The sequence below is a fragment of the Heloderma suspectum genome, chromosome 17, assembly GCF_057233095.1.
Source record: "Heloderma suspectum isolate Gila_16-S chromosome 17, 16-S_ref, whole genome shotgun sequence".
Classification (NCBI taxonomy): domain Eukaryota; kingdom Metazoa; phylum Chordata; class Lepidosauria; order Squamata; family Helodermatidae; genus Heloderma; species Heloderma suspectum.
Window position 1 is genome coordinate 14,039,748 of NC_139474.1, and position 27,799 is coordinate 14,067,546.

The 27,799-nt window shown below is 47.2% G+C and overlaps 2 protein-coding genes across 4 annotated transcripts; one reads left to right on the forward strand and one right to left on the reverse strand.

Annotated features, from left to right (window-relative positions):
- Positions 1 to 1,613: 1,613 nt before the first annotated feature.
- Positions 1,614 to 26,260, reverse strand: LOC146334576 (protein S100-A12-like). Of its 2 annotated transcripts, none has more exons than XM_084824448.1 (3): positions 25,783 to 26,260; positions 3,177 to 3,351; positions 1,614 to 2,000 (listed from the first exon to the last, which is right to left on the reverse strand). In XM_084824448.1, the coding sequence occupies exons 2-3, from the start codon at positions 3,327 to 3,329 to the stop codon at positions 1,761 to 1,763; spliced, it is 393 nt and encodes a 130-aa protein (XP_084680574.1). In that variant the 5' UTR covers positions 3,330 to 3,351; positions 25,783 to 26,260; the 3' UTR covers positions 1,614 to 1,760. The 2 variants fall into 2 exon arrangements, with proteins under 2 accessions (XP_084680574.1, XP_084680573.1); XM_084824447.1 differs by lacking the exon at positions 25,783 to 26,260 and adding an exon at positions 5,927 to 5,974.
- Positions 20,805 to 24,094, forward strand: LOC146334577 (protein S100-A12-like). Of its 2 annotated transcripts, none has more exons than XM_084824445.1 (3): positions 20,805 to 20,840; positions 22,328 to 22,542; positions 23,527 to 24,094. In XM_084824445.1, the coding sequence occupies exons 2-3, from the start codon at positions 22,351 to 22,353 to the stop codon at positions 23,689 to 23,691; spliced, it is 357 nt and encodes a 118-aa protein (XP_084680571.1). In that variant the 5' UTR covers positions 20,805 to 20,840; positions 22,328 to 22,350; the 3' UTR covers positions 23,692 to 24,094. The 2 variants fall into 2 exon arrangements, with proteins under 2 accessions (XP_084680571.1, XP_084680572.1); XM_084824446.1 differs by having other exon boundaries at positions 22,331 to 22,542.
- Positions 26,261 to 27,799: the final 1,539 nt, after the last annotated feature.

The window sequence follows — 27,799 nt, forward strand, 5'->3', positions numbered from 1 at the left end:
CCGGACAGTGCTGTATCAACTCCATCTGATACGGCGGCTGCGCCCCTTCCTTCCCAACCATCTGCTCCCATCAGTAGTACATGCCCTGGTCTCCTCTTGTTTAGTCTACTGTAATGCGCTCTACGTGGGGTTACCCTTGAAGACGGTTCGGAAACTGCAGCTGGTACAGAACGCGGCGGCTCGCCTGATTAAAGGCAGCCGCCGGCGAGATCACATCACTCCAGTGCTGAAGAAGTTGCACTGGTTACCAGTTGTTTTCTGGGCCAAATTCAAGGTGTTGGTGTTGACCTTTAAAACCCTATATGGTTCCGGCCCAGCCTATCTTAAGGAGCACCTCCAGCAGCACCAGACAGGCCGCTTAACAAGATCAGCCTCGGATGGCCTTCTCTCTGTCCCATCAGCCAGGACAGCTAGACTGGTGGGGACAAGGGAGAGGGCCTTTTCTGTGGTGGCCCCCACCCTGTGGAACTCCCTCCCTAGGGAACTCCATCATGCCCCCTCTTTAATGAGCTTCTGTCGTGCATTAAGAACATGGTTGTTCAGGCAGGCATTTGGGGTGAGTTAGGGTATTTTAGAAAATGTTTTTATGGTAGCATTTTATTGTTTTAAACTGTTTTATTGTATGTTGTACATTGCCCAGAGTGGCTGGGTGACCAGCCAGATGGGCAATTAATAAATTTAATAATAATAATAAAAAAGCCCACCATCCATGTATGATGTCATCCAAAATGGCACCCAGCGAGGGACAGAAGCGGTGCTGCCATTTCGACCCATGGGTCCCACTGGCAGCACCATCTTGGATTTTGCCATCTAGGTAGTTTGTGAAACATTCTGATTTAGCTCATTCTTTTGCATCCAATGTTTTGAGAATCTCAGGCATCTCTTATATTTGGCAGAGCTGAGATGTCTTTTGTGCCACTTTAATCTACCATAAATGTTTAGTCGGCCAAGATGAGTTCAGATGTAAAACTTTCTTGATAGGTGTGAAATGCACTCAGCAGTGAAGAGTGTTCAGATTTAGGGGCTGCAGTATAAAGAGCTGTTCATTCAAAAAGGCTGATTAGCGCTAAACAGCTGTTTAGAGAAAACCCTTTTTGTGTTCTCCTTCCCACACAGTGGACATGTTTTCCTTCAGGGAAGAAAAGCTACATTTGAAGTTTCTGAAAGCCACTTGATAAAATGTTTATCAAGGGGATATTATATTGTTGGATAAATATGCTTCTTTTGCTTGTGTTAATCTCGGATAATTAACTGACTATTTCTTCCTTATATCACATAGCAATGTGTTTTCTTCTAGCTCCTAGACATTAATGTCATAACTCAGTGATAGAGTACATGTTTTGTGTGCAGGAGGTCCCAGGTTCAACCTCTGGCATCTCCAGGTAGAGCTGGGGAAAACTTCTGTCTGAAGCCATAGAGAACTGTTCCAAGTCAAAGTAGGCAACTGACTAGTATTATAGGAGAGGAAGAAGGAAAAAAAACCCTCTCTTTCTGCAGCATTCATAATTTGATAAACATTGACCCTGTTCCCCGCTGTAGTTTATCTTGACTTGATCACCTCCTAGTTCTTTTCTGCCCTATGATTCTGTCACACACACATGAGAAGGCTATATGAGAGTTTTCAGAAAAGGACTTTATTGTTCTTATGACCCACAATGAAAAGGCAGAGAATCACATTGGATGCCTTCTAATGCCTTTTTAGGTATACATTTTTCTGGTGGATGCTTTTACTCCTGGAATCAGTGCAGTCAAGGATGGACTCAGTGGCTTGATGAAACAGGACCGTGGCCATGTCCTTGGCCATGTCCGTGGCCATGTCCGTCTCCAGATGGACCATGGCTGTGTCCATGATCCTTTTCTAAGATATGAGATTTATTGTGAGCATCTATAAGGAGAGACCCCATCACAGGCAGGAATTCTGTGAATTTGAGGTATCTATTCTTGTCCCTATCTGCTTTCTCAAATATCTGTTTGATGTAAGTATCCTGGTCGATATTGGGCTGCAAATAAAACAAAACACAAAAAGAATCAGAAAAGGATATCCATATTAGTAACATGGAACCAGCAGGATGTAATTGTAAATTGCTTTTGTGGCCCTATTTGTATAAATAACTAAAATAAACAATGCAGTCACAATGGGTTTTCACTAGGCATTCTTGTAATACCTAGAACTTAGTTCTTGTAAGACCTGGAACCTAAAGCTCAAGGAACTGCAGAATGCAGCAATCTTTAAACACGCAGAACTGAGTTTTGTAGCATGTAGAATCTTATTCTTCTAACACCTACAGCTCAAGACTGGAGGAATTCAAAACTCCCGTAACACTTAGAACCTGATTCCTGTGATATCTAGAACCTACAGCTTTGCATCTGAGGACCTCAAGACTCTGGGTGAATAGCATTGTGACATGTATCATGTCCATATGACTTAGGAGACTCCCCAGTATCAATAAATAACTAATCCGATCCAAACTCAGGTGTATTGTCACTGCCACCACTCCCCAGTATTTGCCATATTCCCCTGGCTGGGCCAGGAGCACCCTTTATCTATATAAATCATAACACCGAAGGCAGGGTTGATGATAAGGCATCATGGGGGAGGGATCTCTAAAATCATGCTACAGGATTTCATAAATACTCAAAATAGGTTATTTGTCCATAAGAAAAAAAAGGCAGGCTTTACAGATGGAAAATAAGGATCAACATACAGAACATATACCCAAGAGCAAAACAAACATACTTGTTGCTACAGTCTCTACCTACAACAACTCTAAACCTGGGGACATTTAAAGGGTAGTATAACTAGATATACATGGGACAAGGACAGGCTGAGGTGGAATCCACCACCTTCTTTCTCTCAGGGTAACTGGCTATTCCCAACTGACAAGTCCCAACTGTCAGTTCCAGCTGTCAGTGTGGTTGTGCCCTCCGCCTCCCCTCCCTGATTCTCTTACAGGGGAGGGGCCTCCCTCTTGACGGGGGGGGGGGGGAGAACATGCAGCCTTCCAGATGTTGTTGGCCTGCAATTCCCATCAGCCTTAGCCAGCATAACCACTGGTCAGGCATGATCGGATTTGAAGTCCAACGACATTTGGAGGGTCACACTTCCTCCACCTCCATGGCCAAGAGCTTCGCCCCATAACTAGCCACGGCTTTCCTGCCCTTCCTAAGCTACTTACAGGGGTAGTGTCCTTTAAGAACGGTTGGGCCTGCTCCTTCATCAACTTCTTGAACTCTTTGAATTGTAAAAAGTCATCTGTAGGGTCTAGAATGCAGTACTGGTGGTAGATGTTGACCACACACTCCAAGGCCTTTTCCAGTGTGGTTTTCATCTCGCTGAGGGCTTGGGAGGACCTGAAACAAGGAGACAAATGTTGAGGAGGACCTTCAGACAAAGAGAAGAGGGGAAAGGAAAGAGAAGAGAAGAGAAGAGAAGAGAAGGAGGAAAGTAAACTTTTCTAAAGCCTCCTAGATCAGTTTGGAGTGAATTGGGCTTCAATTATTTTGAGTTCAGCTGTCATCTCCATAAAGCAGGGCAAGTTATGGTCCTCCAGATGTTGTTCAACTGCACCTCCCATCAGCCCTCACTATTGGCTAAAGTGGCTAGGGCTGATGTCAGCCACATTCCAAAAAAGATCCGCAAGAAGCCCACCCCCGGTAGAAAGAAACCTTACTCAATTAATACTACGAGTTTCAGTCTGTTTATTAATTAAAGAGCACACTTTAATTAATATAAATAAATATTATTTTATTAATTATTTTATTAATTAATAAAATTAAGCTACTGATGGGGAAAAAGGCAACATGTGATACAAAATGAAAAAATAAGACCATCACAGATTAAACATCCCTTCTTGCTTGGGTGAGTGAAAAAAGGGTTTGTAATTTAGCACCGAAAAACTAAGGATGTGGACACAACATGAAAGTGGCTGGGGAGGGTTGCAAAAGCATTGGTGTCACCTCCAAGAATAACCTAAGCGAAACAACAGTGATAATTTCAAAGCCATTTCACTTGCCCTGAAATTAGCTGTTTGGATTTGTTGGTGTTTTGGCGAAAGAAATAAGAACACCTTCCAAACGTCTCCTTCTGCCCACCCAAAGATGCTTTATTTGAAAGCAGACCCAAAGGTTTAAAAGGCATCCCATGCCAAATTTGGGTATGGGGGGGGGGGAGGAAAAGGGAAAAATCAGAGATTAATAGTGCAATCCAAGGTATGTCTAATCAGAAGTAAGCCCCACTGAGTTCAATGGGACTTTATCCCAAGTAAATGCACTGAAAGTTAATCAGCAAAAGTAAATGCACTGAAAGTTAATCAGCAAAACAAAGTTAACCAGCAAAACAAAGCTGGGAGGGAGATTACACGAAATAATTTTCCTGGGATGACTGGGTTCCTCAGATATACTGGCAAAACACTTTTTAAAAAGTTTCTTGATGCAATCATGAATCCAATCCAATCAAAACTGCTTTTTTTGGGGGGGGGGTGGAAAAAAAATCAAGACAGAAATGTATCACCAGGAAACAAGACTAGGTAATTCAGAACTCCAAAATCCAGGGAGAAATTTGGGAGGAGGTGAAATCCGGAGGCATTTTGCTCGGAAACAAATTGGTAGCTGTTGGTGAACAAATTGGTGAAGATCTTTGAGCACTGGTGAGCTGTTATCTCAGAACTAAGAGCCCCAATTAATGACCTGGTCATTGTGTTTTGAACTGACCAGTTTCCACCCCTGGTAAACTTCCATCAACATCCGCTGACACAGTTATATGTATGTCAGACTTCTGAAAATAATGTTTGGCTTCTGTATCTTGTAACACAATCTGTGGTGATACCTCTTCATAGCTGTACCCAAGCTATTTCTCGATGCTTATCTCCAAGTAAGGGGTGTGCCGTTGCGTTTGGTCAAGGCTCAGAGAGCAGAGGATTCTGGGATTTCTAAGGTTCTGTTCCTCATCTCCTCATGGGAGAATTCTTCATGTGAACTGAAGTTACAGGAGTTATCTCTCTGTGCCTCAGTTTACCACATGATAAAATGGGCAATGGGATCTACTGAAGATGGAATACCCTAGGATTCCATCTGGGTAGGGTTGGCATGATTGGGCACCAGACAAGGCCCACAACCTAATAGTGAATGAATGACAACTCCCAGAGCCCCATGATCCTGCTATTCCACTTCCTTGCTGTCACTGATTATGTACTTGCCCTCTCCAAGCGATTGAATGGTGACAGGGGAAAAGAAAAGGAGCCTCAGCTGTGGATTGGGCCCAGAGGGCAAGTGAACAGGGAGTGGCAACAGCAATGAGGAAGAAGTGGAGATACTCAGGGAGGTCCCCTCTGAGGTCCTCTGGCCAAAGGCAGCCCAAAATTTGGAGTTCATAAAGCCCCTGGGGGAAAAATGTTAGTGGTCAACTGACATATGCAAGAAAGAGGGACTGCAGCCCAAAGAAACTTCACCGCAATCATACTACAGGAGAAATGTCTTCCAGGTCATTTTTTTCCCCCTGGGGAGATCTCTGGCAGAAACAGGGCTGGCCCAAGATATTTTGCTGCCTGGGTCAAAAGAAATGATGGTGCTCCCCGCCCCCCACTCCTCCACATTCAGTGTACAAAACCCAAGCAGACTGGCTGTTGAATCTTGCTCCAATCCCTGCATTAGGGGGCACAAGGCAGGCCAAATGGTTCTGTCACCTCCACATCTGCCTGGCACCTGAGGCTGCTGCCCCACTCTGCCTAATGGTGCGGCTGGCCCTGCAGATGAACCACAGCACTATCGATCCCAAGAGGCTCGTTTTCAGTTGCAAACGAAACAAACAAAAACAAAGGGAAAAGATTTGACCCTCTCCCCCTGCCCTTCAATGTCCTCCAGGATTTCAAACCAACTTAGATCCTTTTAAAACAATTTTCTTGATAGTTTTAATGAGATACAGACTTACCAAAAGGTTCTAACAGGAGCAGGATCTGAGAAGAGAAGCAATGCTAATGCGGGTGTTAAGACAAGTGAGCTTTTATACTCTTCTGGGCGTATGAGTCTTACTCATACTCCCAGCTGGCATTGAGGTTTGTTTTCCCCCTTCCTCTACCAAGATCTTCCCATTATGCAATGCTGAACAGCACCTGATACACCCAGGTGTCTAAATCTAGGATGCAGAGTTGATTGTTTAAAAAAAAATCATTCAGTATGCATATCTGGCAGGTGATGAATCGAGATGTGTTTTCCACCTCCCAAATATTTTAGAATACATCGTGTGCCTTTGTGGGTTTTTTTTAAAGGGAAGGCAGATGATGACAGAGGCTTTGGAAGAAAGCCAAAGGAGAAAGAGGAAAAAGAGTCAAGGATGCAAGTTTTGCTAGTATTATTCAGGGATGGATGAATTAGCTTATATCTGATCTGACACAGTTGCACCTGTATGCAGCCATAAGTCCATTCCATCCAGCTTCCACATCGGTATGTGATTAAAAAAAAAAGACAATTCACATTTTGGGGGGTTGCAGCTTTCCCTAATATCAGCATTTTGTATGCAGCTTCCAAGCTGCCTGTTCATTGAGATATACAGATCAGGGCTTCTTGATAGTTCCTTCACCTGCACGTATGCATCTGATGGCAACTTCAACTGGTACTTCAACTGGTACAAAATATGGCAGCCAGGTTGGTCTCTGGGACATCCCGCAGAGACCATATTACACCGGTTTTAAAATCTTTACACTGGCTGCCAATTTGTTTCCAAGCAAAATACAAAGTGCTGGTTCTTACCTTTCAAGCCTTACTTGGTCTTGGTCCGAGGTACCTTAGGGAGCGCCTTCTCCCCTACGTCTCAGTCCACCACCTGAGGTCCTCTGAGGGGTCTCTGCTGCAGCTGCCTAATGTGAGATTGGCAGCCACACGCAAGAGGGCTCTTTCCTTGGCCGCCCCTCAGTTGTGGAATGACCGACCCGTTGAAATGCGCCTGCTAACCTCTTTGAAGATTTTTAAGCAGGCATCCAAGACGCTAGTATTCTGGCAGGCCTTCCCTTTCTAGAACGCTTGTTCCTGTTGCTGACTTTTGTATACTCCTTTAAAGCTGTGTTTTATTGTTGGATTTTTTAAAAATGGTTTTTAGTTCAAATGTTGTTTGTATATACTGTCTTATGTAAATGGTTTTTCAACGCTGTATATTGTATTTTGATGTTTTAACTTTTGTAAACCTCCCAGAGAGCTTCGGCTATGGGGCAGTATAGAAATGTAATTAATAATCATCATTATGGGGATGGCCTTTTCTGCTGTGGCACCCTGCCTTTGGGATGCCATCCTACCCCTGACCTTGTGTGACAGGACCACCCTTGATGGTGTTTCAGTTTTTATTCTGAAATCACACTATCTCAAACACTGAATACTATGCAGGGTTTAAGATTACGTTGTCTCCCATTTCCCACTGTTCCTTCTGTCTTTTTTCTTACCTAAAAAAATCCATTAAAGAAGGAAAGACAGAACAGCTGCACAATGCCTTTTGCTTGGTTGTGCTAGGAGCTGTCTGTCTGGAAGCACCCTTCAGCTTCGGGACATAAAAAATTGATTGGCAGTAGAACTATATAATTACTATATATATAGCAGAACATCCTTCAAAACAGTATATATACTTAACGCTGTCACGGGATGTGGGGATAACCACCGGTTTAGACAGCTTTGAGAGATGATTAGACCATTTAAAAATTCTGCTGCATTTCAGACATTTAGGATCCAATCTTATGCACGTTTAGACAGAAAAAAGTCCTACAACTCTCAGCATTCCCTTGCTGTCTGGGGACTTTTTAAAGGACTTCTTTTCTGTTTAAACTTGCATAAGATTGTGTCCTTAATGTCAGTTTCCCATGGGGAATGATCCCAACGAGTCGAGCAGGAGCAGAACCATAGACATCCCAGAATCCTTTGAGCTTTGTGCTGTAATCAAATGCAATGGCGCACCCCTCTCAAAGCCAGCATAAGCATCAACTGCTGGTTGTTTGGCTAAAGCCACAAAGAGATATATCTTCATAGGGTGTGTTACAAGTTACAGAGGCCTATTTACAGAGGCCTGTATTTATATATTTGGGTGGATGGGTGGGTGTGCGGCCAGAAGTTTACCATCAGTGAAAATTATTCAGATCAAAACAAGGTGGCCCAGTTAGAAACTGGCACTCTTCGTTTTCTGATCAGTGCTGGCTCCAGGTTTTCGAGGGTCCTTGGGCAGGACCCCCGCAATGGCCCCCCCCCTTAGTGAGTCAACCTTCTTACTGCCATGGTCACCAGCTGCTCTTTCTCCTTATCCTCTTTCTCTTCATTGCTACCACTTGCTTGCAGAGAACCGCTGAGCAAGTCGGCTGTGGCATCTAACGCTCCGCTTTCTCATCACCTCCACTGAGAAAAGCTCCTGCCTGAAACCTTAGAGAGCTGCCGCCAGTCAGGATATATATCCATTCATTTATTTGATCTTTCTACCAAAAATGGCACTGAAGGCGGCTTTCTACCAAAAATAGCATTCAAGGATAGACAACACCCAAGGATAGAGTTAGATGGACACATCCCTGGAGGAGAAGGCTATCAATGGCTACTACTCTGGCTATATGCGACCTCCTGTACTGCCTCTCAATGCCTATGTACACCAATTGCTGGGGAACATGCGCAAGAGGGTGCCGTTGCACTCATGTCCTGGTTGTGGGCTTCCCGTGGGCAGCTGGTTGGCCACTGTGTGAACAGAATGCTGGTCTAGATAGACCTTGATCCAGCAGGGCTCTTATGTTTTTGGCTGCCAGTTTAGGGCAGCTTCCTATGTTCCTATTTGAATCAGTCCTTTATTCAGAATCATGAGAACTGGAATCTTACTTTATTTTTAGGGGAATGGCCATAGCTTAGTGGTAGAGGATGTGATCTATGCACAGAAGGTCCCAGTTCCAATCTTCAGCAACCCCAGGTAGGTCTGGGAATGACTCCCTGTCTGAAACCCTGGAGAGGCTCTTCAAGTCAGCGTAGACATTGCTAAGCTAGACGGACCAGTGGACTGACTCTGTACCACACAGCTTCCTATGCTCCTGAAGCTGGGGTGAACTGCATGTTTTCCAGTTATGACATCCATTTGAGACATTCCCATTGTTTTGATGCAATTCAGGAAATGTGAAATGCACCACGGAGCAATGAAGGAACAGAAAGGAGGACATTATTTCCTCTCTAATCCGGTTGTCCATCCCCACTGAGTCATTCCTGCTAGAACTCATACCAAAGGGGCTATTAGGTTGTGCCTCGGGCATTCCTGGTAAGCAACTGCTGTGGTTTTCCTCACTGACAAGTTCTAGGTGGATCAAGGGTAAACGTGCAGGTTCCTTGCCCAAACCAGTTCCTCAACCTCTGTTTCTTTATTTATTTGGTTTTTTAAATATATAAAAATAGCTTGACAATATCATTTAACATGTACACTCAAATACAAAAGGTGGAAAACATAATCTTGATACAACCAATTTGAAGATATGGACATAACATCTTTTGCTTAATAACCATACGTCCTCAATTCAGTATTTCTCTTAATTTCCCCCCCAAGCAACCTTGTATATTCTCTCTCTCTCTCTCTCTCTCTCTCTCTCTCTCATCTATCATCTATCTAATAAATTATTACTCAGCTTTAAGCAACATCTAGCAGCTCTCTCCCTATATTTTAATAATTATTCTTTTATCTCCAATACTGAATAAATGTATACAATTGATTTAAAGAATCCTTTTTTTGGTAGCTTCCATTTTTGTGTTTATAATACATTAATTTATGCATTGATATTCTATGTCCAGTATTATTTTCCTATTCTCTTAGAGATGGTGCTTCTTGTCCCCCGCCCCCCACATTTGTTTTTCTGTCCCAAGCTTTAGGGTATCTATCCTCACAGGGCAACGTAAGACACAATCTTATGCATGTTTAGATGGAAAAAAAGTCCTACAATTCACAGCATTCCTCAGCCAGCCATGCTGGCTGGGACATGCTGGGAGTTATTGGACTTTTTTCTGTCTAAACAGGCATAGCATTGTGCCCTCAGACTGCCAATTACAAATGGTTAAAACACCAACAATCACATAATATGAAATATGTAATGACATAAAACAACAACAGCAGCAGCAGATAAAAACCAAATGATAAAAGGAACCCAAAGATCGTCCAAAAGCTGAGTGGATTAATACTAAGAAAAAGTATTTAGGGTTCTTCTAAAAAGTAATAGAGAAACAACCATATGTATCTCCTTCCAAAGTGATGGGGCTACCAATGAAAAGACTGGTACTCCCCAGCCTAATAGCTCTTGCTGAAGGAGCTGACAGGGGTGCAGGCAAGTTGATATGAGAAAGAGAAACCATTTCCAGCTTGCCACCAGCTACAGTGCTAGGAAACAATTATTGGTATCCTACGGCAATGTATCCCCTTCATGGATCACTGCCTTGTTGTGGCGAAGGGGCTTGCGCAACTCAGTGAAGCCATAAGCTATGCCGTGCAGGGCCACCCAAGACGGACAGGTCATGGCAGAGAGTTCTGACAAAATGTGGTCCACTGCAGAAGGAAATGGCAACCCACTCCAGTATTCTTGCCAAGAAAACCCCATGGAACGTATCACAAGGCTAAAAGATATGATGCCGGAAGATGAGCCCCTCATGTTGGAAGGTGTCCAATATACTACTGGGGAAGAGCAGAGGGAATTTCCAAGTAGCGCCAGAAAGAGGGAAGCGGCTGGGCCAAAGCCGAAAGGACACTCAGCTGTGGATGTGTCTGGTGGTGAAAAGAAAATCCGATGCTGTAAAGAACAATATTGTTTAGGAACCTGGAATGTAAGATCAATGAATCAAGGTAAGCTGGAGGTGGTCAAACATGAGATGGCAAGATTGAACATCGACATCTTGGGAATCAGCGAACTCAAATGGACAGGCATGGGCGAATTTAATTCAGGTGACCATCATATCTACTACTGTGGGCAAGAATCCCCTAGAAGAAATGGAGTAGCACTCATAGTCAACAAAAGGGTGGGAAAAGCAGTACTGGGGTACAATCTCAAAAACGATAGAATGATCTCAGTACGAATCCAGGGCAAACCATTCAACATCACAGTAATTCAAGTCTATGCCCCAACCACTGAGGCCGAGGAAGCTGAGGTTGATCGGTTCTATGAAGGCCTACAACACCTTCTAGAACTAACACCAAAAAAAGATGTCCTCTTCATCATAGGGGATTGGAATGCTAAAGTAGGAAGTCAAGAAATCACCGGGATAACAGGCAGGCATGGCCTTGGTGTACAAAATGAAGCAGGACAAAGGCTAATAGAGTTTTGCCAAGAGAACACGCTGATCATAGCAAACACTCTTTTCCAACAGCACAAGAGGCGACTCTACACATGGACGTCACCAGATGGTCAATATCGAAATCAGACTGATTATGTCCTTTGCAGCCTCATCTCAGTCTCCTCTTCTCAAGGCTAAACATGCCCAGTTCTTTCAGTCCCTCTTCATAGGGCTTTGTTTCCAGTCCCCTGATCATCTTTGTTGCCCTCCTCTGAACCCTCTCCAGCTTGTCTGCATCCTTCTTAAAGTGTGGTGCCCAGAACTGGACACAGTACTCCAGTGGAGGCCTAACCAGTGCCAACTAGAGGGGAACTAGTACTTCCCGGGATTTGGAAGCTATGCTTTTATCAATGCAGCCCAAAATAGCACATGCCATTTTTGCAGCCACATCACATAGTTGGCTCATATCCAGCTTCCCATTGGGGCATCTGGTCAGCTGCTCTGGGAACAGAATGCTGATAGGCCTTTGGTCTGATCCAGCATGGCTCTTCTTATGTTCAGAGGGCTGCCGCCTTAAACACACTTAGCTGGGATTAAGTCCCAATAAACTGAGTGGGATTAACGTCTGAGAAGTCAGGCGTCAGATTGTGCAATGCTCGCAGGCGGTGCTCAAATTACTGGGTGGGGTGGGGTGTGGTGTGGTGGAAAAAGAAGGGTAAGGAATCTCTTAACTGAATCCTCACGACCCACTTCATGTCTCCGGCTTTTAGCTGAATGTGGCCTCACTGCCCCAGAGCCTCCTGAGAACAGTAGGTAAGGGGGCCTTCGCAAATGGTAGAGGGGCTGTGGTTGGAGTGCTGCAAGCAGGACAGCACATACAAAGGCCTCTGGGGTGGATGCTGAACAGCAGCAAAGTTGCTGGTGCTGCAACAGGATAGATGTCAAGGGAGACCAAGGGGTTGGGTAAGAATACCAAGCCCAGCCATGTGAGCTGTCCGCCCTCGACTGATGAATGAGGCAACCTGATGATGTTGCAAACCTGCCCATGCAGACTGTCTCTAGCTCGTTTCAGGGGGGCAGACAAGAGGATGACTGACGTGGGGCGAGACGATGTCACGCTTGCCTATACAAAGGCCTTCTAGATTAACCTGTGGGGGATTTGCATCTCAGCAACTACAATGAGCCACAGTAATTAAACAGAGGAAGGACATCTCTGAATAACACTGGGTGCTGAGGACAGCAGGAAGGGCAGTTGTCTTCATGCCATAGCTGGGAGCATGCCAGATTGGGAAATACAACGCAAGTATCTTGCGTGCAAGTTGCTGGAGGACAGGCCGACCAAAAGCTAAAGTCCAGAATTCTTCAGAGGGAGTGCCACTGCTGGGTGTTCGAGGGCCCCTGGGCAAGACATCCTCAACGGGCCATCTCCCTCAATGAGTCTACCTTGTCACTGCCATTGCCACCCTCCTCCTCATTTCTACAGTGCAAGACTGTGAACGGGTCGGCCGCGGCATCTCCTGCTCCTCCTCCTCGCCACCACCGTTGTCTGGGCCAGAGCGAGAGGCAGACGAGCAAGCCGGTTGCAATGGGAAAGAGGAGGAGCAACGCCAGAGGGCCCTTGTCAGTGGGCCCCTGCTGCAATGTGGGCCCTCGACAAGTGCCCAACCATGCCTGCTTTTGATGTCGGTAGCGTTCAGAGTGGATAAAGCTGAACCCAAATTCACAGAGAATCCTCCTTAGGTGCATCTCCTTTCTGACATGATGTACACAGTGCCATCTATGCGCATGGTGCCTTACAAACAACAGGTCTGACAGATCCCATAAACACTCTCTCTCTGTTCTTAACCCCGGCTATCTCACACTTAAAGGGTTTCAACATTTACCCCCAAGCCTGCACCTAGATCAGGAGTGGGCAGAAGGATGAGGAAGATCTGGTTGACCTTTGAGTGACTGGCAGTGCCTCGGCAAGGAATTTCGACTCCCAGCAGTTTAGCAATAGCATCTACACCATGACTCTTCTCTTGTCTTGGATCCTACTACTGAAGTGAAGAAGGCGTGGGTTCACCAGGAGTGATATTTGTGTGTGGAGGAAGGACAGTGAGCTCACATTTCTGGTACTCAAAAGAAGTCTCTGGGCTCAGAATTCTTCTGCTCTAAGAGTACGTCTTTTGAACCAGGCTCCGGTTAGTTAATGTCAGGGTTCTAGAAACCCCCTCCTACACAAAGGAGATCACAGCATCCTGAAGCTCGCCCACCCCTGGTCTGTACACCAACACACCTCAAATCAACATGATCTGGAAAGAACTATAACTAATGTCTCAACTATAACTAGAAGCATAGAATCATAGAATAGTAGGGTTGGAAGGGGCCTACAAGGCCATCGAGTCCAACCCCCTGCTCAGTGCAGGAATCCAAGTCAGAGCATCCCTGACAGGTGGCTGTCCAGCCTCATCTTGAATGCCTCCAGTGTGGGAGACTAATGTCTCAACAGCCTACCACCCTGCTGAAAGTAGGTGATTCTTTTTGCCTTCCCTGGCTCCCTCCAGCTGTTCCCCTTTATGCCTCACATGCAGAAAACATGTTTCTTCTACTAGTGCCTATAAGTGCTTCTTGCCTTTGTTGCGTTTTAATTTAATCTGTTGTGTATTTTAATTTTGTTTTAAAATGCGTACGCTGCCTTTCCGTGGCAGGTCAAATAAACAACGCATCAGCCTAGGATCAGAATCAGAAGTTATGCTTAACGTAAGCACCAGCCACATATGGAGTTCTTACCCACATCATAGCATACTTATCCATATCATTTTTCCACCTCTCCAGTGGCAGTCAATGAGGTGGTGAAAACATAAAAACATCGGAAGAGCCCTGCTGAGTCAGGTCAAGGGTCCAACTTGTCCAGCATTCTGTTCACATAGTGGCCAGCCAGCTGTTGACCAGTAACCCACAAGCAGGACACAAGTGCAACAGCACCCTCCCACCCATGTTCCCCAGCAACTGGTGTACATTGCCTCTGATATTGGAGGTACCATATAGCCATCAAGACAGTAGCCATTGATAGCCTTCTCCTCCAGGAATTTGTCCAATCCCCTTTTAAAGCCATCCAAAGTGGTGGCCATCACTACATCTCGTGGAAATGAGTTCTGTAGTTTAACTCTGTGCTGTGTGAATAAGTCCTTCCTTTGACCCGTCCTGAATTGGCTTCATGGGATGACCCCATTGGGTTCTAGTATTATCTATCGGGGTGCTGCAGTTGCATCCTCCATTGAAGAAGAGTGAAGTGAGGCAGGCAGCTACCAGGAAGAGGGCCTTTTCTGAGGTTCACCTGGCACCTACACTGTACTCCTTCCAGTGCCTTGTTATTCTCCCAGTATTTTAGCATTTTAGCTTCCTAGTCTTTTAGCGCTGGTGTTTTAAATCTGTATTTTAAATCCCTGCATTGCTGCTAGGTTTTATTCTGGCTGTACTGTTATTTTGTGGTTTTAAGCTTTTATATTTTAGATTGTTTTATGCTGCACTTTGTGATTTTAATTTTTGTGAACCACCCAGAGATCTGCGGCTATTGGGCAGTAATAGAAATAATCAATAAATAAACAAATACATCTGCCTTGTGCCAGTGGATGCTGGTGGCTCTGATTTCAGTGGGGCTGTGAACCTATTCTGGGTTTTAGTCACAACCAGGCAGAACTCTAAAGGAGCTATCCAAGGGGCTGAACCATTTGGGGGGTAGTGTTCAGCACCTTGGATAGCTCTTTTAGAGTTCTGGATGGTTCTGACTGAAACTCAGAATGGAATCAGAGCCCCACTGAAATCAGCGCCACCAGCCTCCACTGCCTTCTGCATATCTCTAGTCTAAATGTTATGGAAAGATGAGGGGATAGAATGCACCAAACCGTTCCCTGTTTGGATGGCTAACTCTGTATATGTGCAAACCCAACCAGGAAATCGGGGTAATGCTTTCAATCATAAGACTGCCAGGCAATCACAAAGAATTGCCCAAACTCTCAGAAGATCAGTCAGTTCGCGAAGGTTCAAAACGTTGCAAAATTTCACGTATTCTTCATGGTAGGTAATTCAGATGCTCTGGTCTCCTTCCTGATTCTGCATTTCAATCATGCTTACTCAGGCCTCTCCACTCAGGACGTATTGCGCTCCACACATAAAATCTTGCTTCTCTGTGTATCTGATGCAATGATATAGTGATTACTTGGAGGTACAGTGTCATGGCTTGCAAATATGAGTTACCCAACACTTTCTAGAATAATGATGTATTTATTCCTTGGATTTCTCTTCCTGCTGAGATCACCACCTTGTTTATCGTGTTATTTCCCCATCAAAGGTCATTGGGTATATGAGCAAATTCCCCAAATATTCTGGTAAGGAAAGATCGTTGGACATCTAAGCAAATTCTCCAGTGCTTCAGGAAAGGAACATCTGTTGAAGCAATTGATCCAAAATTATCATCGTGTTGTGCCATCACTCCTAGAGCTCCTTCCTTCTTTTTAAAATTTGGACCCCTCCTTTCAGACCTATAGGGGCCCTTGACTTAGCTGGCTTTGAAAGGGGATTAGACACATTCACAGAGAAGGAGGTGACTTTGTCAATGGATGCCTATGGATGCGACAGTTATCCATGCCTTCGTTGCACCATGTTTAGACTACTGCAATGTATGTTGTGGGGGGCTACCCTTGCAGAGAGTCTGGAAGCCCCAATTGGTGCAAAAGGCGAAAAGCCAGGCTGCGCAGTATTGGGACCATATTACACCTGTCTTGAAAGACCTGCACCGGTTGCCAATTGGCTTCAAGGCCTTTAAAGGCTTCAACCTTTTAAATCCTCAGTGTTTTTTTGTTGTTGTTTATTCGTTCAGTCGCTTCCGACTCTTCGTGACTTCATGGACCAGCCCACGCCAGAGCTTCCTGTCGGCTGTCACCACCCCCAGCAACCCCAAGGTTGAGTCCGTCACCTCCAGAATATCATCCATCCATCTTGCCCGTGGTCGGCCCCTCTTCCTTTTGCCTTCCACTTTCCCTAGCATCAGCATCTTCTCCAGGGTATCCTGTCTTCTCATTATGTGGCCAAAGTACTTCAGTTTTGCCTTCAATATCCTTCCCTCAAGTGAGCAGTCTGGCTTTCTTTCCTGGAATATAGACTGGTTTGATCTTCTTGCAGTCCAAGGCACTCTCAGAATTTTCCTCCAGCACCACAGTTCAAAAGCATCTATCTTCCTTCGCTCAGCCTTCCTTATGGTCCAGCTCTTGCAGCCATAGGTTACTACAGGGAATACCATTGCTTTAACTATGCGGACCTTTGTTGTCAGTGTGATGTCTCTGCTCTTCACTATTTTATCAAGATTTGTCATTGCTCTCCTCCCAAGTAGTAAACGTCTTCTGATTCCCTGGCTGCAGTCAGCGTCTGCAGTAATCTTTGCGCCTAGAAAGACAAAGTCTGTCACTGCCTCCACGTTTTCTCCCTCTGTTTGCCCATTATCAATCAAACTGGTTGCCATAATCTTGGTTTTTTTGAGGTTTAACTGCAACCCAGCTTTTGCACTTTCTTCTTTCACCTTCGTCATGAGGTTCCTCAGCTCCTCCTCACTTTCAGCCATCAAAGTGGTATCATCTGCATATCTGGGATTGTTAATGTTTCTTCCAGCGATTTTAACTCCAGCCCTGGCTTCATCAAGCCCAGCACGTCGCATGATGTGTTCTGCGTACAGGTTGAATAGGCAGGGTGAGAGTATACAACCCTGCCGTACTCCTTCCCAATCTTAAACCAGTCTGTTGATCCGTGGTCTGTTCCTACCATTGCTATTTGGTCGTTACACAGATTCCTTGAGAGGCAGACAAGATGACTTGGTATCCCCATCCCACCAAGAACTTGCCACAATTTGTTATGATCCACACAGTCAAAGGCTTTAGAATAGTCAATAAAACAGAAATAGATGTTTTTTCTGAAACTCCCTGGCTTTCTCCATTATCCAGCGGATACTGGCAATTTGGTCTCTAGTTCCTCTGCCTTTTCTAAACCCAGCTTGTACATCTGGCAATTCTCGTTCCATGAATTGCTGGAGTCTACCTTGCAAGACCTTGAGCATTACCTTATTGGCATGTGAAATAAGTGCCACTATTCGATAGTTTGGTTCAGCCCCAAATGGTTCAGCCCCTTGGATAGCTCCTTTAGAGTTCTGGCTGGTTGTGACTAAAACCCAGATAGTTCGATAGAACATTCTTTGGTGCTTCCCTTTTTTGGTATGGGGATATAAGTTGATTTTTTCCAATCTGTTGGGCCTGGTTATCTAAGGAACCACCTATCTCATTATAAATTTTCCCAGTTACTAAGGTCTGTGGGAGAGCCCCTCTTAACGGTACCATTACCCACAAAGCCCCATTTGTTGGGCATGCACAAAAGGCATGAGGGCCTACACCCCAGCAGGGGCCCACTGGCAAAAGCCCCCTGGCGTTGCTCCTCCTCTTCACCCTTGAAACCTGCTTGTTCCCCCGCCTCTCACTTTGGCCCAGGCAACAGTGGTGGTGAGAAGGAGCAGAGATGCTGCGGCCGACTTGCTCCCTGGCTCTGCCTGTCAAGCAAGCAAGTGGTACCCGGGATGAGAAAGAGGAGGAGGTGGTGAGCCGCTGGTGAGAAGGGAGACTCGTGGAGGGAGGGAGCCCACTGAGGGTGGCTTGCCCAAGAGCTCTCCAAAATCTGGAGCTGGGACTTATGTTCTTTACAGTGAATCCAATTCTTGCTAACCAGGCCTATCAGCAGCGATCAACCATGATATGAAGAACGCAGCCTCCCCTGGTCTGCCCATCGCCTTCAGGACAGGCCTTTTCTTGCCTTTGTGCCTTTATTGTGGGCTTCCTGGAGGCATCTGGTTGGCCGCTGAGGGAAACAGGGCGCTGGATGGACCCTTGGCCCCATAGAGCTCCTCTTATGTTCTTAACCCAAAAATATTCCCAGGAAGGTAGCTCATTCCTTAAGGCTAATCCAGCCTAATTAACCATCGTTAACATAATCACTACCCATGTGCAATATTATCCATAGTAATAAAAGAGTTTTAAACTGTTTTATTATACGCTGTACATCGCCCAGAGTGGCTGGGTGACCAGCCAGATGGGCGATTAATAAATTTAATAATAAATAAATAAAAATAAAAGAGATGTCTGTCTGTCTGTCTGTCTGTCCATCAGTGGCATAGAACCAAGACTGTGAAACCTAGACATGGGAAACTTGTTGCACACACTAAGGGGACCCTAAGGGTGTGTACTTGGGGATGACTTTGTGTTTTTTTTTAATGGATTAATTAATTTAAAATAATTTAAATGTCTCCATGTGGTTGAGGCTTGCAGTAATATTGTTAGCCCCTAGGGGCAGACTTTCCTAACCGGCACACAGCTTTGCAGTCTATACACTTTGAATGGGAGAGTAGTAGCCCAAGGGACAGAGTTATGGGCCTCCCCTCTCCCCATGCTGTGGGGCAGGTCCTGTCATGGGAGTGGGCAGTGGGCAGACCCCCCCCTCAGGGGCTGAAAGGGGTGTACCATGGCAGGGGCCATGCCTTGGGTGCCAGCAGAAATGGCTTCACCCAGATTGCGGGGGGGGGGGCGCACAACGGGCAAAATCCAATATAAATCCTACTTAGAGGAGGCCTATTGAAATAAATGGAACTTCAGGTAGCTTGGAAAAAAGGAGGGTAAGGGGAGACGTGACAGAGGTACAAAAGGATGCATGGTGTGGAGAAAATGGAGAGGGAGACGTTTTTCTCCCTCTCTCACAATAATAGAACCCAATGGGGTCATCCCATGAAGCTGACAGGTGGGAGATTCAGGCCGGATCAAAGGAAGGACTCCTTCACACAGCGCAGAGTTAAACTACGGAACTCATTTCCACGAGATGTAGTCAGGGCCGCTAATGTGGATGGCTTTCAAAGGGGGTTAGATAAATACCTGGAGGAGAAGGCTATCCATGGCTACTAGTCTTGATGGCTACATGCTACCTCCAGTACCAGAGGCAGTGAGCCTATGAATACCAGTTGCTGGGGAACATGGGCAGAAGGGTGCTGTTGAACTTGTGTCCTGCTTGTGGGTTCCGGGTCGACAGCTGGTTGGCCACTGTGGGAACAGAATGCTGGACTAGATGGACCCTTGGTCTGATCCCGCAGGGCTCTTCTTATGTAACTTAAGTCCCCTTCATTTCAATGGGTTTACTCTTAGGACATACAGTGGATTTTGCCCAGTGTGTCCCAGTCTGATAGCAGCATAGGTTTGCTTGAAGGCTTTGCTGTAACAAGCTAATGGCTATCCCAACCTGTGCAAAGCTGGATCTGTTCTCTAGCATTTTTACAAAACTAAGGCTGGTTATTATTGGCCTCACAGCAAGCAGGCATTGTGGGGTTTTACCCTTTCCTCTCCTGCTTTTAATCCTTTTTTCCCCAGGTTCCTAGGGAAAATCCTTCACTTGGGGCAATCTCCCCCCGCAAAAAAAAACAAATGCTAGCTTCAGAGGAGTTAAATGTGGCTGCAAAAAAGGCCAATGCTATTTTGGGCTACACTGATAGAAGTATAGCTTTCAAATCACGTGAAGTACTAGTTCCCCTCTACCCAGTACTGGTTAGGCCTCATGTTGAGTACTGTGTCCAGTTCTGGGTGCCACACTTTAAGAAGGATGCAGACAAGCTGGAGAGAGTTCAGAGGAGGGCAACGAAGATGAGCAGGGGACTGAAAACAAAGCCTGTGAGGAGAGACTGAAAGAACTGGGCATGTTTAGCCCTTGAGAAGAGAAGACTGAGGGGAGATAGGATAGCGCTCTTCAAGGACTTGAAAGGTAGTCCCAGAGCGGAAGGCCAGGGTCTCTTCTCAATCATCCCAGAGTGCAGGACACAGAATCATGGGCTCAAGTGACAGGAAGCCAGATTCCGGCTGAACATCAGGAAAAACATCCTGACTGTTAGAGCAATACGACCATGGAACCAATTCCCTAGGGAGGTGGTGGGCTCTCCCACACTGGAGGCATTCAAGAGGAGGCTGGGCAGTCATCTGTCAGGGATGCTGTGACTTGGATTCCTGCATTGGGCAGGGGTTGGACTCGGTGGTCTTATGGGCCCCTTCCAGCCCTACTATTCTATGATTCTATGAAATCCCCCCTCCACACCTACCATCAGCTCTGTAATTATGACCTCCCCCTCCCGGCATCCTGGTAGAAGCTGTTTGCATTAAAAACATAAACAAAACACCTTCACATTAAATGCTAAGATGCATTGGCCATCATTTCTAGCTTGGCTCCTGGGCGGTACAGAATTTAAATAAAGAAATAATAAATAAATGGGCATTGCACCAGACTGGAAGTTGTGGAAGAAGGTGCGGTCTTGCTATAGGTTTCTCAAACACAGGTGGAGTCATGCCAGGAACTAGAAGACTGTCCGGTTCATAGGGATCAAGTTGAGTGTTAATTTATGGGTGGAATCTCTGCCGCTGTCTGGCAGACAGTCAACATCTGTGTCATTCCCTGTGTTGAAACCCAGTTCCAGGGAGGTATATAAATGGTGCAGGAAGGACTGCCAAAGCATCACAACCACCTCTTGGAATCAGCTGGCAAGTTTGGTGAGTCCCTTCTTTTTAGACCAATTAACAATTCAAAGTTCTGGCTGTGAACTATGAAGTCCTCCAGGGCCTGAGACCAGGCTACCTGAAAGATAGCCTTCTCCCATGTGAGTATTCCTGGGCTTTAAGATCTTTGCGGGAGGTCCTTCTCAGTCCTACCATGATCAGAGAGGTACATTTGGTGGGGATGTGAAAGAGGGCCTTTTTGGAGGCTGCTCCAAGGCTCTGGAACCCCCTGCCAAGGAAGACTAGGTTGGCTCCCTGCCTGCTGTCCTTCCGTGGGCAGGTAAAAACATTCTTATTCAGGCAGGTCCCTGGCATGTACACTGGTCTGTTGCTGAAGGCTGCTTACTTGGTTGGCACTGTTTATTTCTTTTATTGTTGTGTTTTTAATGTATTTGTTTTTAAGTTACACTTTAAGCAAGGTTTAGTTTTCAATCTGGATTTTATTGTTAGCACCATTTTTGCGGGGTGGGTGGCTGGGTGGGCAGGCAGAAAGGCAGAATATCAACTAAGGGTGCAATCCTATTCAGATAGGCGACCGCCTATCCAACGCCAGGCAGGAGAAGCACAGAGGGGATCGTTCCCTCCGTGCTCCTCCTGCCCTGCATTTTCTGCTAGACAGCCGATTTCAGCTGTCTAACCGCGGGGTGAGTGGGTGGGTGGGTTGGGAGGAAGCAGGGGAGGAGGCTGCTGTACAACGTACTGGATGTGTTGTACAGGCATTTCCGCCCTCCCCGCCCTGGAATGTCCCCAGACACGCCCCTCTTCGGCCTCTTCAGAGGCAGCGCGGAAGTGGGGGGAGGCCGGTTCTCCAGGAACCGACCTCGGAGTGTGGGCTCCGAGGGTGGTTCCTGGAAAACAAGATATCCTGTGGCCTTCTAGCCTCTGACAAACGGCCATAGGATTGCTCCCTCCATCAGTAAACAAACCATCTCTTTATTGAGCTCACTCACCACCTCTTACAGGGTTTCTACATTGCCAGCTTGCATTCATATTCATTCCCTGTCCCCCGAGGAACTCTGGGAAATGGAGGCCTCTGGGAGGGAGATGAGGAACGATGCTTCACAAGCTGGGTTTCAGTTGACCCAGACCACTCATGGGGGTGCAGCAGTGCCATCATATCCCATACAACTGAACCCCTCTCCTATAGCTACGGTTGACTAATGGGATCTCAACAGATAGTTCTTGACTGCCTTGCCAAAGAGAGTGGCCGCTGACACGTGGCCAAAAAGGAGGACGAAAGGGGTTATAGATTTGCCTCTGTTATTTTCTCTTTAAACTGGTCTTTAATGCTTCAAACAGAGGACTGTCCCCTATAAAGTAGGATACATGGCCACCCTATGACCAAGCTGCAGTTCCCAGTATTCTCTGGAGGGTAAAGTCCTGATCGCAGGACTGGCCCTGGTATCGCGAACCAAACTGAAGACTGAACCAATGAGAAACTGAAATTGACAGATTCGTCCATCCCAATTTCTGTACCCCAGTAGATCAGCAGAAACTGAAGACAATGTCGGCCATCCATTCTGCAACTCCGGGCCTGTCGGACTGTCTGCCAGACTGCACCCTGGAGAAGGCGATGGAGATAATAGTCAACATCTATCATCAATACTCTGTCCGAGAAGGCAAGAACGATCTCCTGAGCCTCAAGGACCTGAAGGAGCTCCTCAAATGCCAGGCGCCCACTTTCCTCGCTGCCTGTGTGAGTAGTGAAGATGGGGGAAGGGAAGATGGGGAGGGGGACGTAAAAAGCATTTGCAAAACCCGGGGAGCCAGCCAGCCATTCTACGGGCTGGTCACAGGACGTGACGCTAAGAGAGCCATACTATGGTCCCTGGGCATGCGTCCCAGATCAGAGGATGGCTCGGAAAATCCCTTCCAAGTTGAAGACAGCGTTCTGACCTTGGAAGAGGGAGTTGGTGATCCCCCCCGCTGCCACATTGCAGCTGGCACAGAGAGAACCATGCCATCTGCCTCTCTGAGCTCAGAAAATCGACCTTGGAGAGGGGAAAGGGGGGGGTTCTAGTGGGTGGGAAGGGGAGGGAACTGGAGGGTCCAGGATACGACTGGCCATGCTGCCTGGGGCTGATAGGATTTAGTGTCCAAGAACATCTGGAGGGCCACATGTCCTCCAGGTATAGAAGATTGTAGTAGAATGCAGAATCATCTGATGAAATTTATCAGCAGGAGGTTTGGAATGGACAAAAGAAAGTCCTTCACACAACACAGCATTAACTCAGGGAACCCAGGAAGTGTCCGTATTCCAAGTCAGAGCCAGCACTTTTTACACCAGCCTTCCCCAGCCTAGTGCCCTCCAGATGTCTTGGACCTCAACTCCCATCAACCTTAGCTAGCATGGGCAATTGCCAGGAATGCTGGGAGTTGCAATCCCAAACGTCTGGAGAGCAGCTGGTTGTTGAAGGCTGCTCTACGCTGACTGGCTCTCCTGGGTTTCTGATGCGTCACTTTTCAAGATCGACATGGTGATTGTACCTGGAACCTTTGGCAAGCAAAATATGCGCTTTACCACTGAGCGCCATCAACAGTGTTGGGCTGGATGGACCAATGGCTTGACCCAGGATAAGGCAGTGTCGTCTATTCCTTGCCTGCCAGCCTGTTTTCCCATGGGAGCATCTACCATCCAAAGTTTAATCTCTTTTCCCCCTCCTTCTTCTCACCCTTACAGAACCGGAATCGTAAGGGTTATATCGAAGAACTCTTCAAAGAGGTAGACGTTGACCACAATGATCAGCTGACCTTTGAAGAGTCTGTCAGGGTGTTTGCTCTCCTGGCTGACGACGCACATCGCATAAGTCATGGCGAGGACCGATGCGGCCCGGATAATGACTGATCTCCCTGACCCGCCAAACAGGAAGACCCATCCCAACACATCTCCTAGAGACACCTCCTGTTGCTATTCCTTGCTAATAAAAACCATATCCTAGGGCCATACTAGAAGATATGCAGGAGATGCATGATGAACAGTTTCCTTTTTGTTTTGTTTTTAAACTGAAAACCATCTGCTTGAGGGCTTCTGCTTCCAACGAAACTTAAACCATTTCCCTCCCGCCTTTCCCCCTTTAACATCACTCTCCCCAGCTTCTTTTCTCAGGGGGCGGGGGGAGATACAGGAAACATGCATCTTTTTCCTGCTGGAGAAATAATATATATTGGGAAACTGTGCATCTTCTAAGTTCTGATTCCAGCAGCGTGTGGTTGCACACAAATAAAACTACCCAAATGATCCACAAATTAATGGTGTCAATTTACTGCCTCTTTCTGTCCAGCATTGCAGGGCTCCAATGCCCCATGAAGGATGAGGGTGTCTCAAGGGTGGACGTTGAGGATCGCTGTAGGGCTGGCCCAGGGCTGGCCCAAGACATTTGGCTGCATGAGGCAAAAGACAAGATCCCCCCCCCGGGACACACACTTCATACCACATAGAGAATGAGACTGGACTGGCTTGTGGCCACATCTGCGCACTGCAGCCTCCTGATTTAAACAGCCCTGTTAAGGCCTCTGCATGTATATTTGGTGCCCTCTTGTGGCCACTTCTGAGTTCTGCGGCCTGCTGATTTCGACAGCCCAGTTAAGGCCTCTGCGCTGATATTTGGTGCCCTCTTGTGGCCACTTCTGAGCTCTGCGGCCTGCTGATCTCCATAGCCCAGTTAAGGCCTCTGCGCGTATATTTGGTGCCCTCTTGTGGCCACTTCTGAGCTCTGCGGCCTGCTGATCTCCATAGCCCAGTTAAGGCCTCTGCATGTATATTTGGTGCCCTCTTGTGGCCACTTCTGAGCTCTGCGGCCTGCTGATCTCCATAGCCCAGTTAAGGCCTCTGCGCGTATATTTGGTGCCCTCTTGTGGCCACTTCTGAGCTCTGCGGCCTGCTGATCTCCATAGCCCAGTTAAGGCCTCTGCATGTATATTTGGTGCCCTCTTGTGGCCACTTCTGAGTTCTGCGGCCTGCTGATTTCCACAGCCCTGTTAAGGCCTCTGCATGTATATTTGGTGCCCTCTTGTGGCCACTTCTGAGTTCTGCGGCCTGCTGATTTCCACAGCCCTGTTAAGGCCTCTGCATGTATATTTGGTGCCCTCTTGTGGCCACTTCTGAGTTCTGCGGCCTGCTGATTTCCACAGCCCTGTTAAGGCCTCTGCATGTATATTTGGTGCCCTCTTGTGGCCACTTCTGAGCTCTGCGGCCTGCTGATTTCGACAGCCCAGTTAAGACCTCTGCGCGTATATTTGGTGCCCTCTTGTGGCCACTTCTGAGCTCTGCGGCCTGCTGATTTCCACAGCCCAGTTAAGGCCTCTGCGCTGATATTTGGTGCCCTCTTGTGGCCACCTCTGAGCTCTGCGGCCTGCTGATTTCCACCGCCTGGTTAAGGCCTCTGCGCGTATATTTGGTGCCCTCTTGTGGCCACCTCTGAGCACTGCAGCCTGCCAAGCTTAATAGCGTAGTTAAGGTCTCAGTGCTTATACGGGGATGCGCTGCTGTGCTCTTGTCCTAGCGGTGATCTCAGTAGCACAGTTAAGATCTGAGAGCTTATACTGGGTTGCCCACTTGTGGCCACCTCTGAGCTCCGCAGTCTGCGGATCGCCATAGCCCAGTTAAGACTTCAGCATGGATGCTAGGGGGCAGTCTTGTGGCCAACTCCAAGTACTGCAGCCTACTGATCTCAAAACCTATGTCAAGACCTCAGTGTGTCCTGCTCTAGAGCAAGTCTTGGCTGTTTGCAAGCCCGTACAGGCAACAGAGTAGTCAAGTTGGCAAGCAAATAGCCAAGCACACGGGTTTCAGCCCAAGGGGTTTTAAGCTAAGGCAGGAGTGGTCAACATCCAGGCAGAGGTCAGGACACGGCAGTCAGTCAGGCAACAAGGATCAGGTGGCGGGAGTAGCCAAGACCACAAGCCAGAGGTCGAACACAGTAGAATATTCAGTTACCTTATGTAGTCCAGAAGCTGGGTAGTTGAGCAGCCCCAAAAGTCAGGAAACAGAGCATCAGACACACGGGGCACGATTCAGGAGGCAGGATGCATGGCGGAGGTTGTCCCAACCCTGGCTGGGTTTCCAGTGAAGGCTACTAAGCCCCAAGCCAGCCAGACGCCACCCAGAGCTCAGCTGTAGCAATCAGAGCTCCCTTCCCAGAGCCTACTCCTGAGGAGCCCCTTTCTCCTGAGGAGACCTTCTCTGGAGGCAAGCACTCCTTTGCACAGGAGCCCTGCTAGCCCGTCTCCTGAAGCCATGAAGCTCCCAGGGACCGGAGGTGGCTCAGAGGCAGAGCCCCTCTCTCCTGGCAAGGATGGCCCGGCAGCCTCTTCCCCTGAGGGTCCAGGCTCCTGTGGGTCTGGTGGCAGCCCCTGGTCTGGGGCACCCTGGGCTTCGGGGGCCTCCAGCTCCTCTGAGGAGGACTCATGCAGTCAGGGGCAGGGCAGGACACAGTGGTGGTACTGCAGTGCTCTCTTGTGGCCACCATTGAACACTGCAGCTTGCAGATCTCAATAGCCCTGTTAAGACTTCAAGCATGATTACTAGGGTGCCCTCTTGCACCCTGCTCCTAAGCACTGATCTGAATAGCCCAATCAAGATCGGAGAGCTTACACAGGATTGCCCGCTTGTTGCTAGCTCTGAGCACTGCAGCCTGCTGACCTAAACAGGCCTGTGAAGAACTCAGCACTTATCCCGGGGTGCCTTCATATGGCCACCTCTGAGCTCTGCGGCCTGCTGATCTCCACAGCCATGTTAAGAGTTCAGCATTGATACTGGGGTGCCCTCTCGTGCCCCGCTCCCAGCGCGGGTCTCAATAGCTCAGTTAAGACCTCTGCGCGTATATTGGGTGCCCTCTTGTCGCCCACCCTGAGCAATGCTGCCTGCACATCTCAGTAGCCTGGTTAAGATCTCAGGCCTTCCATTGGGGTGCTTTCTTGTGGACACCTCTGAGCACAGCAGCCTGCTCATCCCAATTGCCCTGTTAAGATCTGAGCGCATATTCTGGGGTGCTCTTTGGCGGTCAAATCTCAGAACTTCCACCTGCTGATAGCAATTAGCCCTGTTAAGACCTCAGCATCCTTTTTGAAATTCTGCAGATTTTAAGAGGCCCGTCTTCAGAAAATACACATGTTTGCACTCCAGTCAACGGTGGGGGGGGGGATTTGAAAAAAAGAAAAGAAAAAGACACTCATGTTCAAGAACCTCCTCGCGTTTGAGGAGGAAACCGGAGAACCCCAGTGAGCTTGAACCTTGCCGGTTCTTCCATCCCTAAATGAGGACCCCAAAGAAAAACAAATATGAAAAGAAGGAAATCCTTCTTCACACGGCACATAGTCAAATGATGGAATTCGCTACCACAAGACAGAGTGATGGCCACTGATTTGGATGGCTTTAAAAGCGGGTTAGACTAATTCCTGGAGGAGAAGGCTCTCAAAGGCTGGTAGTCCTTGTGGCTATATGCCGCCTGCAGTATCAGAGGCAGTCTGCCTAGGTACACCAGTTGCTGGGGAACATGGGTGGGAGGGTGCTGTTGCACTCATGTTCTGCTTGTGGGCTTCCCATGGGGACAGCTGGTTGGCCACTGTGTGAATGGAATCCTGTACTACATGGACCTTGGTCTGATCCAGCAGGGCTCTTCCGATGTTCTTATCTTCTTCTGTTCTGAAGGCCTTATCATGGGTTCTCTGACGAGCTGGGCTTCTTTATCCCTCACACAAATGGGATACATTCAGAGTGCAATCCTATGCATGTTGAGACAGAAAAAAGTCCCACAGCTCCCAGAATTACCCAGCCAGTATGGCTAGCTGGGAATGCTGGGAGTTGTAGGGCTTTTTTTTGTCTAAACATGCATAGGATTGTGCCCTAAAAGGCCTTATCCCCTTCCTTCTGAACTTAGATGAGCTTGGGCACTCTGAGGGCGTGAGAAGGTAGATGGTTGACCAATAGCTGTTGAAGGTTTATTTTTGTATTT